This window comes from Rhodotorula toruloides (assembly GCF_000320785.1).
Source record: "Rhodotorula toruloides NP11 unplaced genomic scaffold Scaffold9, whole genome shotgun sequence".
Taxonomy (NCBI): domain Eukaryota; kingdom Fungi; phylum Basidiomycota; class Microbotryomycetes; order Sporidiobolales; family Sporidiobolaceae; genus Rhodotorula; species Rhodotorula toruloides.
Window position 1 is genome coordinate 321,618 of NW_015622969.1, and position 17,211 is coordinate 338,828.

The 17,211-nt window shown below is 62.1% G+C and overlaps 5 protein-coding genes across 5 annotated transcripts; 2 read left to right on the forward strand and 3 right to left on the reverse strand.

The window, feature by feature from the left end:
- Positions 1 to 17: 17 nt before the first annotated feature.
- On the reverse strand, positions 18 to 2,547 carry RHTO_08062 (dihydroxy-acid dehydratase; the record flags this gene model as incomplete). Its single annotated transcript, XM_016421716.1, has 13 exons — positions 18 to 56; positions 124 to 296; positions 363 to 493; positions 556 to 820; positions 875 to 995; positions 1,053 to 1,112; positions 1,167 to 1,305; positions 1,363 to 1,624; positions 1,705 to 1,789; positions 1,859 to 1,920; positions 1,974 to 1,985; positions 2,085 to 2,476; positions 2,531 to 2,547. 13 exons carry the CDS (start codon positions 2,545 to 2,547, stop codon positions 18 to 20), a joined length of 1,758 nt encoding a protein of 585 aa, XP_016273828.1.
- Positions 2,548 to 3,069: 522 nt separating this feature from the next.
- On the forward strand, positions 3,070 to 5,179 carry RHTO_08063 (chitin deacetylase, carbohydrate esterase family 4 protein; the record flags this gene model as incomplete). Its single annotated transcript, XM_016421717.1, has 10 exons — positions 3,070 to 3,357; positions 3,419 to 3,465; positions 3,597 to 3,672; positions 3,736 to 3,763; positions 3,844 to 3,871; positions 3,937 to 4,020; positions 4,092 to 4,165; positions 4,233 to 4,311; positions 4,370 to 4,829; positions 4,895 to 5,179. The coding sequence occupies 10 exons, from the start codon at positions 3,070 to 3,072 to the stop codon at positions 5,177 to 5,179; spliced, it is 1,449 nt and encodes a 482-aa protein (XP_016273829.1).
- Positions 5,180 to 5,635: 456 nt separating this feature from the next.
- On the reverse strand, positions 5,636 to 9,867 carry RHTO_08064 (meiosis specific protein SPO22; the record flags this gene model as incomplete). Its single annotated transcript, XM_016421718.1, has 23 exons — positions 5,636 to 5,722; positions 5,775 to 5,911; positions 5,982 to 6,007; positions 6,079 to 6,107; positions 6,175 to 6,289; positions 6,368 to 6,522; positions 6,578 to 6,751; positions 6,813 to 7,018; positions 7,071 to 7,151; positions 7,208 to 7,248; positions 7,309 to 7,362; positions 7,427 to 7,616; positions 7,674 to 7,810; positions 7,867 to 8,044; positions 8,100 to 8,272; positions 8,329 to 8,364; positions 8,420 to 8,471; positions 8,525 to 8,609; positions 8,663 to 8,758; positions 8,825 to 8,986; positions 9,044 to 9,333; positions 9,397 to 9,456; positions 9,513 to 9,867. 23 exons carry the CDS (start codon positions 9,865 to 9,867, stop codon positions 5,636 to 5,638), a joined length of 2,919 nt encoding a protein of 972 aa, XP_016273830.1.
- A 1,246-nt stretch (positions 9,868 to 11,113) lies between these two features.
- Positions 11,114 to 12,704, forward strand: RHTO_08065 (HMG box factor; the record flags this gene model as incomplete). The annotated part of the gene is made up of 3 exons (XM_016421719.1): positions 11,114 to 11,828; positions 11,897 to 12,001; positions 12,061 to 12,704. 3 exons carry the CDS (start codon positions 11,114 to 11,116, stop codon positions 12,702 to 12,704), a joined length of 1,464 nt encoding a protein of 487 aa, XP_016273831.1.
- Positions 12,705 to 13,177: 473 nt separating this feature from the next.
- On the reverse strand, positions 13,178 to 16,896 carry RHTO_08066 (protein of gelsolin famlily; the record flags this gene model as incomplete). Its single annotated transcript, XM_016421720.1, has 7 exons — positions 13,178 to 13,321; positions 13,411 to 13,677; positions 13,735 to 13,953; positions 14,010 to 14,099; positions 14,153 to 15,385; positions 15,454 to 16,437; positions 16,615 to 16,896. The coding sequence occupies 7 exons, from the start codon at positions 16,894 to 16,896 to the stop codon at positions 13,178 to 13,180; spliced, it is 3,219 nt and encodes a 1,072-aa protein (XP_016273832.1).
- Positions 16,897 to 17,211: the final 315 nt, after the last annotated feature.

Sequence of the window (17,211 nt, forward strand, 5' to 3'; positions counted from 1 at the left end):
CTTCTCGACCCGCTTCTTCAGTCGGTATATGCGCCGAGCTCGGCGCCCTTGACGTCCTGCGAGCGCAAGCATAGTCAGAGAATCGACCTGCTGCAAGGAAGCGCAAGACGGAGCGCGACGCACCCTCGCGTAGCGATACAAGACTCCACGCTTGTACCTCGGTTCAGGCGGCGTCCAGCTCTTCTTCCTCTCCGCCAACTCCTCCTCCCTGAGCGCAACGTCGATAGTCTTGTTGACCGCGTCGATGGTGATGTGGTCGCCGTCGCGGACGAGGCCGATGGGGCCGCCTACGGCAGCTGCGCAGGTAGACGGGTTAGTATGGCTCATCCGGCCCAGAGCGGGAGGTAGAAGGTAGTACGAACCTTCGGGAGTGACGTGACCGACGATGAAGCCGCGCGAGGCGCCCGAGAAGCGTCCGTCGCTGATGAGCGCGACTTTGCCACCAAGTCCAGCGCCCATGATTGCAGCGGTCGGCCCGAGCGTTTCCGGCATCCTACACAGTTTGACGAAGTGCGTTAGCAGTAGAGGAGGCCATGGAAGCGAAGCCGAGCTCACCCAGGTCCGCCCTTCGGTCCGAGGTACCGCAGTACCACGACCATCCCCTCCTTGACTTCCCCCCTCTCCAACGCTCCATAGAACGGCGCCTCCGCATCAAAGACGACCGCCGGTCCAGAGAACGACAGACCTTCCTTGCCGGTAATTTTCGCGACGGCCGAGTTGGGCGCGAGCGAGCCGCGCAGGATGCAGATGTGTCCTGTGGATTTGATGGGCGATGCGAGAGGCGTGATGATCGACTGTGTCGCAAAGTCGAGGTCGGGAGCTACGAGGAAGCAAAGGTCAGCTGGAGGAACGCACGAAAGGAAGGAGGACGAACCGTCTGCGACGTTCTCGGCTAGGGTTTGGCCCGTAACGGTCATCGTCGACCCATCAAGCAAGTCGGTCTCCTTGAGGAGGAACTTGACGACAGCGGGAATTCCGCCGATGTTGTGCAAGTCCTGCGAGTTTGGGGAGGTCAACTCGGGATGTTGCTGCTTGACGCCCGACGAGCGCACCTCCATCATGTACTGCCCAGAGGGCTTGAAGTTGCCGAGCACGGGCGTGCGATCCGCAATCTGAGGGAGTGTGCGTAAGAAGCTGTTCTGAAGCAGGAGGGAAGCGCGACGCACCGTCCTAAAGTCGTCAATGGTGAGCTCGATGTTGGCCGAGCGCGCCATAGCAAGGAGGTGCAAGACGGCATTCGTTGAGCCGCCAAGAACGTTGACGATGGTGATGGCATTGAGGAAAGACTGGCGAGTCACGATGTCCCTGTCGACCTTCGCCTGTCAGCTCCATGGGCCCCTTATGGGTTGACCGAAGACGCACAAAGGCTTGAAGTCCTTCCTAATCAGCTCCTTCAGCACCTTCGGAACCCTCAGACATTCCTGCAACTTCTGCGGATACTCGGCCGGCGTCGAAGCAGAGTAAGGGAGGGTCATGCCGAGGACCTCGAGGGTCGACGCCATTGTGCTGGCCGTGAACATTCCGCCGCAACCGCCTGAGCCCGGGCACGCAGCGCGGATGATGGATTGGTGTTCGGCTTCCGAGATCTTGCCCGTGAGGACGGAACCGTAGCCCTCGAGGACGTCTACGGCGTCGATGCAGTCAGTACCTCCGCCGAGCGGACTTCTGGAAGGAAGAGGTGAAGAAGGTCGAAGCTGTACTCACCGGCGATGTTGAGCGGATCACCAACCTTGAGTCCCAGCGCCGGGCAATCCTCATGCGCCTTCCCAGGGAGAATCGTTCCGCCATACTGTGGCGACAAGCAGTCGGACGAGGTCAGCGCGAGTTGCGAAGGTTAGGATGAGAAGGGAGGACGAACGACGAGGATTGTCGGCTTGTTGTGGCGGACGGCGGCCATGAAGGTTCCGGGCATGTTCTTGTCTGCACGGGGGCTGAGTGAGCAGGGGCGAGAGAACAGGGAAACGTAGACGAACCGCAGCCGGAGACTGTTCGACCGCGCAACCCACGATAGTCAGCTCACTTGGACGAATGCATTCGTCGCTGACAGACCTCGGTGTAAGGCAGAAAATAGCGGGTCGACGCACTGTGAACGGCAGCGTCGTAGGCCTGCGCCTGAACGATCAGTTCGAGCGAGTCGGCGATGAGGTCGCGCGACGGCAGCGAGTAGCTCATCCCGGGGGTGCTCTGCGTCATCCCGTCGCTGACGCCAACGGTAGCATGCCTCAGTCCAACAAGACCCTCGAGAGCGCATCCCTCCTGGACTTTCTTCCCGAGGTCGTCGAGGTGGTTGTTGCAGGGATTGCCCTGGTACCAGACGCTGCCGATGCCGATTTGCGGCTTGTCCATGTCTTCCTCCTTGAGACCGGCGGCGAAAAGCATTGCTTTGGCGCCGCCATTCGCAGAATTCTGGGTGAAGTTGCGGGAATGGCGGTTTAGGACCGCTTCGTCATTCGTGCGAGCCTTAATGACGGGGTGGCTGAGCATGTGCTAGTGTCAGCGCGGGTCAGGTCAGAGTCCTCGAGGCGCGCACATGTCTACTTCGGCCATGTTGCTGGTGCGGGACGAGGGAGAGGGGTATAGGCGGGGGTGTTTGACGGGCCCTTCGCAGGGGTCGCTGACGGTAGGTCGGTAGTCGGTAGGATCCCAACAGCAGTCTGAACAAGCGTTCGAGCTCGCCCGAGTGGTGTGAAGCTGGCAGAGCGACGAGGAGAGTGTGGAGCAGCGGTCGGTGTGGGGAGGTCGGCTGTGCGTGCCGACGGCTCAGGGGGACGCCCTTCTCTTCTTCAAAGTCTTGTCGAGCAAAGTCGTCCTCGTACGAACGATGCACTTGCGAAGTAGCGAATCGTAGCCGGAGTCTTCGCACCAATCAGAATCCCTCCCTTGCTCCTCTCGCCTGAAGAATACTTGTATGCGAGAATAGCAACCCGTTGTAATGGCGGCCTTAGTTAGCGCGTTCGTTGTATTCGCAGCAATTTCACCCGGGCCCCGCGCGCGTTGGCCAGCAGGGACCCTCCCTCGTCCGTTCGCCTCGCTCCTCTCTCGCTCTCTTCGTCTGTACAGCTATCCAAGATGCGCGCAGCTCTCGCTCTAGCAGTCGCATCGGGCGCATCTCTCGCCGTCGCTTGTGGCACCGAGAAGGAGTTCCAGCTCATCCGCAAGAACGCGATTGCCGCCCGCGCCGCCGCGTCGAGTGCGCTCGCTTCGGCGCCTGCGGGCGCTGCCACGGTCGCGACGGGCCCTGCAGCCGCTGCGCCGACCGTCCAGACCGCGACGAGGACCGACGAGGCGAGCGCGGCCAAGGTCACCAACCCTGCTCAGGAGTGCCAGGTGTACAGCTACCCGCCCGTCGCTGCCTTGGTGAGTTCGATGCTCGTGCGTGGCCAGGAAGACTGCTGACAATGCACACACCCGCCCACAGCAAGCGCAGAAGGTGTTCCCGCCCATCTGGCAAATCGCCAACCTCTCGTGAGCCCAAACACCGAACCCTGCCGTCGCTATTCTTGCACCCGCGCTCGACGGGGCGTATTCGAGGGCGCAGTGTGGACAGCGAGGCCTATCTTGGGAATGCAGGGTTGACCGAGGCTCGCGCCGTACAGGACCGCCCAACCCCAGGTCGTCTCGCTCTTCAACGCGCTCAATGGCTCGATCCCCAAGATCAACCCCAAGGGCACCGTGCGTCTCTTGCGTTCTCTGGTTTGATGGCGGAACAAGGCTGATCGTTTCGCTTGAACGCAGCCCACGGGCGACTTCACCGGCGTCAACTGTTCGTCCTCGCTCCTTCGCCCTGCTGTCCCCGCCAGCCCTGTCATCTCTAGATCGTCCTGACTCCTTTCCTTGATGCAGACAACGGCGCTGTGGACCCCGACTGCTGGTGCGCTCCGTACCTTCGCCTTGGAAACCGATCTCGCATGCTCATCTTGATTCTCGAATCCGCAGGTGGACCTGGAAGCAATGCCACACGCCCAAGCTCGCAGGCCTTCCTCAGGACATCTACATGGTTCCCGAACCGCAGACTTGGGGGTGCGTCCAGCTCGTTTCGCCCTCATCGCCTGCGAGGAGCGAAACTGACCTTCTCCCCGTTGGTCTCGCAGCTTCACCCTCGATGACGGACCCAACTGCTCGCACAACGCGTTCTACGATTTCCTGAACGAGCAGAAGCAGAAGGGTGCGTTCGGGCGACCGTCTCGAGTTCCCGAAGTCGTCGACTGACTCGTTGCTTCCGTCGCGCTCAGCCACGATGTTCTACATCGGCTCGAACGTCCTCGACTGGCCTCTCGAGGCTCAGCGCGGTCTTGCCGACGGCCACGAGATGTGCGTCCCGTCTCTCGCACCTCCTCCCGAAACGCCCAATCTGACCCTCGTCCCACAGCTGCGCCCACACCTGGTCTCACCGCTACATGACGTCCCTCACGAACGAGCAGGTCTTCGCCGAACTCTACTACTCGAAGAAAGCGATCAAGGACGTCCTTGGCGTCACCGTCCAGTGCTGGCGACCTCCCTACGGCGACGTCGACGACCGGGTCCGTTATATCGCCAACTCGCTCGGCATGCAGACGCAGATCTGGAGGGACAACACGTTCGACTACGAGATCGCGACGCTGCCGCGCTCGCAGATCGAGGCCAACTACGCCGACATTATCAAGGCCGGCCAGAACGGGACTTTCGCGAACAACGGCACCATCGTCCTCACGCACGAGCTCAACAACGACACCATGGCGCTCATGATGGAGAACTACCCGAAGATCAAGGCTGCCTTCAAGAACATCGTCCCCATCGGCGTTGCGTACAACAACACCCAGCCGTATGTCGAGAAGGAGTACACCTACCCCGTGCGTCTCTGCGCCCATTCCCTCTCATACTCGCGCATTTACTGACCGCGCGCGCGTGCTACCAGAACTTCTCGCAATACGTCGCCGGCACACTGTCGGTCTCGCTCGCCGCCCCCACCGCGGTCTCAACCGATGCCTCTCTCTCGATCCCCCTCTCGTCCGGCGCATCAGGCTCCATCTCGGCTACCGTCTCGTACGCCTCGAACACGGCGACGGGCGGAAGCGCCGCGAATGCTCAGTCGAGCGGGAAGAGCGCGGCGGGAAGGAACGTCGAGGGTGGTGTGCTGGGCGCGGTCATTGCGGCGGTCGTCGGTGCGGCTGGTGCGGGCGCGATGGCGGTCCTCGTCTAATCGCCGCGAGCTGCGCGAAGAGGTTGCGTCTGGCGGAAGATGTCGAGCGAAGGAGGAGTTCGATCAGGAGGCAGGGGACGGTTTCGCCATCGGTCTTATCGTCTCGGCTATCATACCATCGGCACGTCGTTGCGCAGGCCGCCTCGACTCGTCGCTCGCTTCCCCTTATCGACACTCTCCTTCGCCTCTTCCGCCTTCGTTCTATCTCGACTTCTCCAGCTTCCGTCTTACCGATCTCTTCCTACCTTTGTCGCCTCTACGGACAGTCTCTCCCTTCTTCTCTTCGTCTCCTTCTCCTGACTGGGACGTGTACAAAGACACTGCAACACTCGTTCGATATCTTACCTTTCATCTCCTCTCCGGCCTTCCTCTCGAGATCAGCTGCGGGGGAAGTTCAAGCGTTCTTGCAAAGCGACTCCATCCCGCCTCTACCGTCAACAAGCGACGACAAGCGCGTCAGGCCATCTCGACGTCTTCGTCTCCGCCCGCCTCGCTCCCGCTCCCGCCGTACCTCGACTTGAGCTCCGCGAGGTTCGTCTCCATCTGTTCGCGGGCAGTTCCTCGTCAGTCGGACGACCCAGTACTCGATAGAGACCGGACGCGCCTGCTTTGCAAGTCCCGATTCGAGTGCCTCGGCCTCCGTGACTCCCTCAAGAGTCTTCGCGATGTTCAAGCCAAGTGAGCACCACTTCTCGCCTGCGATGGGGGAGGCGGAAGCGAACAAGTCGAGGCCTGCGCGATCGGGGAAAGCATCGAGCGTCAGCTCTGCGAGGCGGGAGAAAGGAGAGAGAGATGGGTGTACCTTCGTCCCAGGCCGTCGCGAGCATCCTGTAGAAAGAGGAAAGAGTCAAGATTCGTGGGGTGCGAGGCGTAGAGTCGAAGGGATGAGGTGGACGAACCAGTTCGCCTCGTCCTCCGGAAAATCGTCCTGTCGAGTCGAAGAACGAGGAAAGTCAGTCGCACAGCGGCTTTGCGAAAGCACTGCGCGATCGCACCTGGTGCTGCGCGATGAAGTGCGCGGCGTTCTCGACGTAGGCGAGTGCCTGGTCGCGGTCGTTGCGGTGGATGAGGACCGAGACGATGAGGCGAAGCCAGAGAGCCATCTCAGCGCTGTACGTCCGCATCGTGCGAGCCATCAGCGCTTCGTTTCAACCACGTGGGCTAGAGCTGAACAGGTAGTGGACGCACATCTCGACCTCCCTCCTGCTGTAGAGGATCGCGAGCGTCTTGCGAAGGATCTTCGACATCGCATCGGCAGGACAGGTCGAGGCGGTCGAGGTCGCCCTGTCGACGACGAGCTTGACGACCGAGATGGGCAAGCGAGAGGTCGAAAGTTCGGCGGCCTGCGGCGTGAAGGTCAGCTTCTCCTCCGCGGTGGCCGAGCGCATGCTCACTTACATCGACAAACGAGACGAGGGAGCTCCATTCGTCGAGCTCAGCATGCGCTTCGACCTTCAGGGCGTACGCAGCGGCGAGCAACTCGTTGGCCTTCTCAGACTGAGAAGCCGGCGAGCGTTCGAGTTGCTTGATGAGCTTGTCGGCCTCGGCGAGAAGCTGGCGGTACTCTTCGGTCTGCACACCATGGTCAAACATGACGCTCGAGCAGGCAGGCGGGCGTAAAGGGCGAACACACCTTCTTCTCCCCCTTTGCCTTGCGCGCCGAGGCGACCCTCTCGCGAAACGTCGCGAGCCTGCAAGCAACGAGCTTACCCTTGAGGACAGGATCCGAAATCTTGGCGAGCTCGAGGTCGAATTCGATCAGCTTGGCGGTGATGGCGAAGACGGCCGTCGAGAGTTCGCTGCTCCAGCCGGCGCCGTGCTCCACGCAGTGGTTGAAGGCTGCACGCCGCCACGTTAGCGCGGACGAAAGGTTGATGACGAGCCCATGCACCTGTCTTGTAGAACCAGGCGAGGTCTTTGCGCAAAGAAGCCGGATCGTTTTGACCGGCGAGTGAGCGAGCGAGGTCGTAGCCTGCGTACCTGTGGTCAGCATGGCTCGCACTCGGTCGGGAAGTACGTGCCGCGCACCGGCTTCGAGCTGCTTGACGAGGGCGCGGACGCTCGTTTCCCTGTACGAATTAGTAAGCGTTAGGCGTGTCGGGGTGGGCAGCGAGGAAAGCGGTGCGGACTGGTCCTCGGGCGACGTTTTGGCGAGAGCGTCGAGGTGCTTGCGAGCGATTGCACTCCCAGATCGCGGAAAAGACTCAGTACTCGCTCGCCCTTGACGAAGTCGCACTTCCAGCTCACCGGGTCAAGGTCATCAAGTCGATATCGGTTCCGTCTGCGACCGCACCTTCGCTGCAGACTTGACCGACTATCGAAAGGATCCTGGCCGCGAGGTCCTGCTTGCCCTGCTCCGAAGCGATTTTGTGCGCCCACATGAGGAGTTTGGGCGAGAAGTCGGAGGATTGGGTCATTGCTTGCAGGCAGGCGAGAGCTGCTAGCCATTCAATGATCAGTGGTGCACGAGCCAACGTGACCGAGCGAAAGGCACCTTTGCTTGGCTCGTCGAGGAAGGAGCGGAAGCGGAGGAAGTGGTTCTTCGCGACGTCTTCGAGCAGGACCGGGTCTTGCAGGACCTTTTGAGCGCTAGCCGAGTCCTTCTCCGACAGCATCTCGACGACCGCTTTCCTGCAACCGAGTACGTCAAGCTCAGCCGACGCAAAGCAGACGAAGCTTTGACGAACCTGAGGACCTTGGCCTTGACCTTCGTCTCCAGCGAACCGAAAGCGGCGTGCTGGACAAGCAAGAACCAGCCGATTGCATCGGACGGACGACGGTCCTGTGCAGCCTTCTCCCCGTGGCGCCAGACGTAGGTCATGCAGGTGAAGGCGTCGTTCGCGTCGAGGCGGAAGGCGGGCATGTCTGCCAAAGCGAAGACATCAGCATCTCAGTCTGCAGGAAGTGCAGATGCACGCACTCTTGTCGAGCCTCTCGAGCATCTTGACGAGGTGACGCTTGTCGGTGTCCTGCGCCTGCACGAACGAGGCGAGGAGGATCTGCGAGATGACCAAGCTGTTCGCGCCGGCGTTGCTGGCGTCAGTGCTGAGCATCTCGACGGCATCTGTGAGAAGCTGGGAGCGGAGAGGGCGCCTAAGAAGGGGAAGATGTCAGACTTGAGCCCCGGACCCTAGGACGAGCGGGTGTACTTCGACGCAGGGAGGGCTTCAAGCGTCGCGATCAGGCTGTAGAGGCGGGAACCTGTCAGCAAACGATGTCGGCAAGCGGGTCGAGACGCACCGCCTGATCTCATCCTGGTTCTGCGAGATGACCTTGAAGGCGGCAAGGCAGGCTGCGCAGCTTGCCTTTAGCTGACGACTTGACGACCTTAGCAAGACAACGCACCTTGCGTAATCTCAGCATCGCTGCCGTTGCGAGCGATGACAAGCTTGACAAGGCGGCGAGCGAGCGAAGCGGACGGTTCAAGATCCTGCGCAATCACGATCAGAACGGCGCAGTACTTCGCGCAGGCTAACCACGCACAAGGGCTTGCTTGATCGTCTCCTCCGCTTTTTCCCAGTGTTCGGGCGAAGGCGTTGCGACGAGATAGGCTTGAGCGAGAGTCTTGAGGGTAGCGAGCTGGAGGATCCCAAGTTTCTCAGCGCGCTCCGGCCACCTGCTCACTGAACTGAACGGTCAACGCACCTGCAGCGCGCGCGAAGCGTCGTCTTGACCGTCGCGTTCGAGAACAGCGAGCGCGCATTGCAGCCAGTCGATGGCAGAGCTGCTGTCTTGTCCCGCAGCGCCTTTCTCGCCTGCAATGGCAGCAGCTCCGACCTCGTAGGCAACACGGGCGACTTTGTCGGTCTGGAAGAACGGAGAGTAAGCAAGAAGCTCGCACTTGACATGCGCTTCTGGGCGGACCTCCCGGCGCGGGAGGTTCCCCTGCTGGACCAGGTCTCGCGCTTTTTCGCGAACCCAGCAAGCAATAGTGTCGACGCCGCTCGCGTTGGCTGAGCGGATGCGGCAGCAGTAGTGAGCGAGGAGGGCTTTGGCGCGCTCCGAGAGGAAAGCAGGATCTTGAGCGGGTTCGTCGTCGAGGTCGGCAGCGAGGGCGGCTGCGTCGACGAGGAGCTTGTCTGCCTTGCTCGTCTGGCTGGCGTCGAGGAAAGCAGAGGCAGTCTTGGTTGCGAGCGAGAGGTGCGAAAGACGAGCTGTTTGGGAGAAGGCGCGAAGTGAGTTCGGCCTCGCTCGCGAGCCCTTCGCGTCGGGCGTACCCTCGGTCGTGAGAGGCTCAAGAGCACCGAGGCGGATCAGGCGATAGCCGGCGTGGCGAACTGAAGTGGAGCGAGGTCAGCTTCGTTTCGAGGGGAGCAAACGAGTTGGAGCGCACGGCTGGCCACGACGCCGAGCTTGACGCGCTGGTCCTGCCCATCGTCATCCTGTGCGAGCTTGAGCGCAGTCGACTTGTTCCACAGCAGCGTGCCCGTCCCGTCCAACTCGTCCTTCCACCCGCGACCGATGAGCCTGTCGACCTCACCCGCCTCGGCCTGCGCGAGCGCGCCCTCAAAGGCAGCGATGCGCTGGTTGAGTGTCGAGATTTCGCGCTGGAGCTCGCCTGCGTCTGTGCCGGGTGCGGCGAAGAAGGCTGCCTGGGCTCGAAGTCGGGACAGCGCCTCGACAAGGTTGCCGCCGTCGCTCGCGGCCGTGCGCTCGAGCTTCTGTCGCTTGCGCGCAGTCGGGTGCATGACACGAGCGCGAGAAATGGGAGAGTTGGAGTCGCAGGGCGGCAGCGAGCGAGGAAGCGAAGAACACCAGGCCTCTCGTACCGGACGAACGGCGCCGGACGAGAAGTCGGGTGAGACGGGCGTCCGCAGCTGCTGGTCGGGCTGCCGTCCGACGCTGCAAATTCTTCCTTGGCGAGCGAGCGAGACGGACGGAGACTCCGCTCTGTCTCTCGCTCCTCGTTCCTGCCTTTCGCTGCGTTTGGTGGTCGCTGGGAACACTCGGGGGGAACGTGTTGATGCACCTGTTGGTGGTACAGCACCGACGAGCGAGCGAAGCGCGCATGCCGCTTTGGGCCCTCGCGGAGTCTGGTGCATGGCCTGTGCTCTCTGGTGATCTTCGCCTTGCGATCTTGCGACGCTCGAATGCGCGACGGCAGCAGGAGCAGCAGCACCAGCGCTCCCCTGCCAGCTCGACGCTCCCGAAGCCGGCGGGCGGGCTGCTCCCGTCGACGGGTTGGACGCCGACTCTCCTTAAATTCTGCTGCTGGACGGAGGATAAGCTCTTTGCTGAAGAGGAAGGACTGCGTGCTGGACGGCGGAGGGTAGAGGCCAACGGCGGACCCATGCGTCCCATTAGCTGAGCACGCAGCGTGCCCAGCGCAAGCAGCGTGGACTCGGTCGGAGAATGGCGAGGTTGGCGTTTCAACACTTGCGCTATCGATGGCCATTGTTCTCCAGTTCTCGATCAGCGTATCCGTACGGCTCGGCTCATCACACCTGCCCTGCACGGCAGCGCACCTTCGCCGTCGGGGGTTTCCTCGTCGCGCCACTTTCGCCCGCAGAGGCGGGCACTCGAAGCGCTGCGGGGTTTTCATCTTCTAGGGGGCCACGAGTTGCGTGCCTCGCTATGCATATAAGGCTGCCGGCCCGCACGAACCAGGATCGCCACCCCGGCCGCTCCTGCTTGCATCCGCTCGCTTGCTCGTCCTTGTCGCCTTTGCTCTCCCCTTCGCCCTCCAGCCGTCAGCGCTGCGAACCTTGACTTGCGTGCGCTATCAGGCTGTCGCGGACTCCCACGATCCCAGAGTCTCGGCCGTGAGCAGCCAGCTTGCGTCAATCCTCCGAATGCCGCGACGCTGACTGCTCGCCCTGCAGGAAATCCTGAACAATCGCTTCGCCTCCTCTTCCCTTGGCTCTCCAAGAAACGTCGACTCACAGCGTCGGCCGAAGCCCTCGTCTCACTTCGCCCTCCTCCGTCAGACCAACGATGTCTCCCTCGCTCTACGACTACGGTACCGACGCCTTGCAGCTCTCGCCTTCGACGACTTGCATGTCACCTTTCTCGCCCTCATCGACTTGGACGACAGGAGACGTCGCCAGCGAGCCGCACTTCCTCCACCTCGACGTTCAAGCGTCCACCTCCGTTCCTGCGTCCGCCCCAAAAGCCGTCCCCGTCTTCGTCCTGCCCGCTCCTTCGTCGTCCCCTTCTGTCGGTCAAATGACGCCCGGCGATGTCCTTGGCGCCAGCGAAGGCTCCACCCACGCAAGTCGCTTGACGACTCCTTCCGTTGTTACCTCGTTCGACGCCGCTGTCGCGAAGCTCAAGGAGTCGACGGCGTCTCCTAAACCTGTGAAACCGGCGCCTCAGCCTCGTCGCAGGTCGGCAAGGACGAAGAAGGCGACGGCCGCCGCTTCAGCCAAAGGAGCGCCGGCCAAGAAGGAACCCCTCTTCCTTCCCGACCCTCCCTCGCCGGTCTCGCCTCTCTTGCTCGACTACACGGGTCTCCCAGCGCCGACCGACTTCCCCGCCGCACCACCCACGCCCGTCTCGCCCGCGCCAAAGCGGAAACGCTCCAAGGCGTCGAAACCGGGTCACATCCCCCGCCCGCGCAACTCGTTCATGATCTACCGCTCCGCTCAGATTAGGGCTTTGTCGGACTTTGTCACGCCGTCCGGTCAGCGACTGCCTCAGTCGGATCTCTGTGCGTTCGCTCGTCCTCCTCGCGCTTCGCCGAGCTTTCGCTTACCTCGTCGTCCGCTTCGCTCGCAGCTCGCATGATTGCCTCGATGTGGCGCGAAGAGACCCTCGAGGTCAGGGAACGTTACGCTTGCCAAGCGGACGAGGAGAAAGCCGAGCACTACCGGCGACACCCTGGTACGTTGCGAAGGTTACGTTTCTGCTTTTCACTCTCACTGACTAGCCTTCGGCCGCAGACTACCGCTACCAGCCTGCAACTTCGCGTAGGAAGACCGGTGACGGCGATTCGTCGAACCTCGACAAGTCGCACGGGCCGATGGTCTTCCCTCCCAGTCCGCCCGCCAGCGTCTCGTCCTTGGGCTACACGACCCCTTCAGTACTCTTGCCGCCGCTCTCGCTCACCACATCCGAGGCCTCGTCCGACTCGACTACCCCGACCACACAGCTGTTGTCGCCCTTCTCGACTTGCGACTCGCTCCCGACGCCTTCGCCAGCGGCTTCGGAGGCCTGGTCGCTCTTCCGCTCGACGCCCATGACATGGTTGGAGACGCCTGTTGAAGGAGGCGCGCCCTGGCCAACGGCAGTCTGCGAGCGGTCGGCGCCGGAGTTCCACCAACCAGCTTTCTTGGACTTCTCCTTCGCCCTCTCGCCGCCATTCAATAGTTTCATCGCCGGCGCCGACGCAGGCGAGCTCGCCCTCCCGACTCCGCCCTTCGCCTTCGAGGAGGTCGTCGTCGAAGGAATGGACCAGTGGCTCGCGGCGCCCAACCCGTTCGACTCGTCTTCGCCCCAGCAGCACTTCCCGCTCTCCCCATCATTGACGCCAACCATCGGCTGCTCCGCATCGCCACAAGAGCCGTTCACCTTGCTCGGCCAGTAGACACCCTTCCCTTCCCTCGCTCTTTATCGTTTGCTCGACCCGCATCCTCGCATTTTCCCTCCGTCCCGGTCCTCAAGTCTCTCCCGTTGTCGTGCCCTTCATTCCATCCATTGGTGTACTCGTCTTTGTCTCTCGTCGTCAAAACAAGGTTGTTCAAGACTGCAATATCGCATCCTCCCGCAAGTACTCCGCCATCGCATATCCCATCAGCAAGCGAGAACACTCGGCTGCGAGCCCGAAAGGTGGGCGCAAGGTGGGCGGCGGAACGATGCGATATTTCCTGAACGGGCCACGAGGGCGAGAGGAAGAAGCGCCTTCGCTCGCTTCCGCAACCACCGGAGAATGGCCGGATGTTCCTCGCCAAGTTGTTCATCGATAGCAACAGAATCAAGGCTCTTCGGGAGCTCGTAGTAGTGGGACTCCGCCGAACGAGCATGCGAACAAAGTAAAGTTGCAAGTCGGCCGAGTGCCGTCTACGCAAGCCAGGTCTCCTTCGCTTCGTCAGCCGTATAGACGTTGACTTTGCTTGGCGACGAGCCATCGTTCAGTGGCGCAAAGTCGAGCTGGCGGGAGAGGAACAGGAGATCCCGCGGGATGAGGGACGGGAAGGAGAGAAACTGCCGACGATGCGAGCGAGATGTCAGCGAGGAGATGCCCACCGCGCCAGCCTTCGGCGAGACGCGAGCAGCCAAGAAGGACGTCTCACATGGTAAGGAGTCCTGCTCGGGAGCCCACGCTGGACCCACTTCTTCGACAAGCGCTCCGCAGCGTCGAGCGCGAGCTTGATGTCGTCTTTCCGCTCCGTCGCGGAAGATGGGACGACGATCCAGATCTCGTGAGGAGCGGCGTCGACAAGAGATACTCGAATGGGCGAGAGTTCGAGGGATGGCGAGAGGGCGAAGCTGGGGCGCGAAGTCGAGTCGAGGTGGACGACCGAGACGCGACCGGTGTAGTGAGGGCGGTATCGCCAGTACTGCGAAGCGAGCGAGAGTGAGTAAAGTGTTCAGCGCGAAGGCGTGAAGCTACATACCTGAGCAGAGGCGTACTCCGTTCCGCCCACCTCGAGCCAGAATAGCGCCGTTTCCTCGCCTTCCGCCAAGATGGTGACGGTCCTGCCGTCTGCGATGGACTCGGCGAATTCACAGCACGCCTGTCGCTCGAGCTCGTTTGAGCCTTCCCCAAGCCAGGCGAACACCTCGCCCAGGGTTGAGAAGGTCGAGCAGAAGCCGGAGCAGATTGAGCGGGCGGACTGTAGAGACAGAATGTAAGCGAGCGCGCTTGAATGTATAGGTGAAAGGAACTTACGAGGTCGGTCTCCTCGACGTAGACGACGCCGTCCTCCGAGCGAACCAAGAATAAGCGCTTGGCGAGATGGTCGAAAGCGTCTCGCGCGCCCTACACGAGCGTACATCAGCGCATACTCATCGGAATCAAAGGCGGCGACGTACCTTGCAGATGGTCAACTGCCCTGCGAAGGCTTCAGCCAGCGCAGGCGGTTCATGCCGGTACTTGACCTCGAGCGGTTCCGCGCCCGTCTTCTCCTTCAGCCGCTCGATCCGTTCCCTCGTCCGCCTTGTCTCGACCGCCTCATTCCCTCGCCAGACCCACACGCTCGTCCGCAAATCCGCCTCGTCACCTGACCAGTTGGGTGGTTCGGCGCGATGGACGATACCGAGGATCTCGGTTTGGTGGAGGATGTGGTTGTGGTCGATAGGGTGCGGGTCGTCGGTTGGCGAGTTGAGGTGGAAGACGTCGAGGGAGGCGGTCTCCCCGGGTGGAAGGTGGACGGCGGTCGGCTTGTGCGAGATGAGGAAGGAGACGATGTCGTCGGCGGCTGAGGCTGTGTCGGGTCGAGAAGTCTGCTTGAGCGTCGTCTGACTGGGAGTCGTGGCAGGCGTCGCAGTCTTGTCTGCAGGTACCGCTAGCTGAGGAGGAGAAGCGGTGCGAGTCGGTTGTGCTGCGGCTTGAACCGGTCGAGCAGGTGCATGTGGCTCATCCGAACGCACAGGATGCTGAAGAGGTGCTGCCGGCGCCGAAGACGGCTTTGACTCTGCAGGCCGCACCTCGACCGACTTGCTCTTGACCGGCTCCTCAACCTTCTTCGGCGCCTGCTCAACCGGCATCGACGCCTGCCTCGAGGGCGCAACCCTCACACCATACGACGCCTTGATCGCCGCAAGCGCCTCAAAGTTCTTCGCGGCGGCCGAAGACTCCTGCGAGACTTGCGACCAGCGCTTGGCGAAGTCGCGGACGGAGGCGCGACCCGGAGAAGGAGGAGGTTGGGAGTCGGCTGCTTTAGGCGTTGAGGGGAAAGAAGAGATCGAAGGCTGGCGGGAGGACTGGGGTGTGAAGCTGGGCGAGGCGGTGGGAGCAGGCGAAGCGGAGGAAGACATGCCGGGAAGGGCGACGCCACGGGTGTAGCGACGTTCTGGCGTAGGTTCGTTTGGCGTAGCAGCTGCAGAAGACGATGTGCTCGGATCCTTGACGCTGATGGGCGCGCCCTGCCAGGAAGGCTTCGAGTAGCTCTTCTGGCCGGCTGGTTCCGTTGCTGTGGGGGCGGCAGGCGCCTCGACCGAAGCAGCAGGAGCGTCTCGGACCGTAGGAGCAGATGACTGGTCGGATGACAACGATGGAGCGGAACGAGGCGTCGACTTCGTCGGGCGAGCGCGGTCGCGAGTGACCTGTGCGCGGTGAAGCTGGGTTAGCCACATCTGCCGGTAGCAGATTGTAGTGGTATAGAATCACGCACATGCACAAGCTTCGGCACGACGTTCTCAGCCACGGGCGATGCCGGCAAGTCTTCCTCGTCGACCTTCTCGACCTTGGCAGCCTCAATCTCAGCATTCATCAGTTCCCCCACCCGCTTCTCGTCTGTTCCCCTTTGCCCAGTCAGCGCGCCCGTCCCGTCATCAACCGACTGTTTCGCCAACCCACCCGCCTCATCCCGTCCCCACCGCTCCGCCACGCTCCCTCGCTTCTTTTCCGGGCTCGCCGGCGTCCTCGACAGCTCGTCAGGTTGCTGCAAAGACTGCGACCACTTCAGCCTGTCCGAAACGATGTTTGAGCTTTGGAGGCGAGTAAGAGTGGAGCTGTTTGTTGCGGAGGAGGCCGGAGGGGAGGAGCGGGAGCCGAAATCGGTCGCGGTTGAGGGTACAGGCGCGGTAGACTGAGCCTGACTGGGTGGAGAAGAGGGCTGGGCGTCGGCGGAAGAAGTGGTAGGCGGCGAGCGAGAGACGACCTTGGCCTCGACGAGCGAAGCGGCGGGAGTCGTATCAACCGCCTTGTCGCTTGTAGACTCGGCAGGCGACTGCGGCTGCCACCGCTGTGCGACTTTGGCCGCGACAGGCGACTCCTTCGCACCCGTCGGTTTGCCCATCATCAAGCTCGCCAAACTCATCCCCTTTCCCGCCGGTCTCTCCTCCTCTTTCTCAGCCGCACCACCAGTCTTCGCCGCCCACTTGGCCCGCGTAGCAGCCATCTCCCTCTCCAATTTCTCCGTCTCCTCCCTCTCGAGATCCGTCATACCCGTCCCAACCTTGTGCGTCCTACGCTGCGCTCCTCCGCCCATGAATTGCGCCAACGAGGGAGTTGAGCCGGAAGAGCCAGAGAGGGAGGATTGGCCCGCTGAAACGAGGTTGAGGATGTTCTGACGGGCGGAAGCGGTGTCGCGTGTGTCGGAAGAGGGGAGGGTCGTAAGGCGGGAGGCTCGTTCGGCGCGGGAGCGGGCGATGTCCTGCGCAGTGTAGCGACGTCAGCAATCAGTTCAGGCAAGAATGGCACGACCGAGAACTCGGTCGGAGGAGTGTGCGAGCAGTGAGCGGGCGATACTTCGAGAGGAAACGCCTGGTCCGCCCGGCCAAAGCCACACAGAATCTTGACAGTCACGCTCAGCCAAAAGAATCCTGCTCACCTGCTCCAAGTCGTCCTCACCATTGCTCCCCCACCTCCCCGTCCCTCCTCCATTCCCAGCTCCTCCCCTCCCACTGGGCGGCGCGCTCAGATCGAGTCCTGAAGTCATCGGCGGCGCAGTCTCCTGTGCTTTTCGCTCAAACACACGCGAGACAGACGGCGAGACGGATGGTCGGGGCAAGGAGGGGAGCGATACGTGCGGCAGAGGGGAGAGCGGTTGAGGCGGTGGGCTGGCTGGCGGTGTTGGCTGCGAGTTGAGGCCGTACAGTGGATCGAGTTCCATCCCCTAGCAGCTTAGAACGAGCTCAGCAGGCGAAGTGCTCGAGCCAACTTCGCTCGGTGACGCTCTTCCTCCTGCCATTCACTCGACGCCCGCTCAAACCGCTTGCCGAGTCGTTGCGCCGGGCTGAACTGCTCGTACGATCGATCGACTAGCCCTGTCGCTGCCTGCCATGCTTCCGTACTTGCTGCCGCTCACCCGGCGCCCTCGCCTGGTTGATGGATCCCTCGCTCGCTGTTTACGCGGTGGAGGGATGAGACACGGTGCTTAAGGATGGTCACGGGGAGCAGAGACAGGACGCGAAGCCTCGCCCGGCTC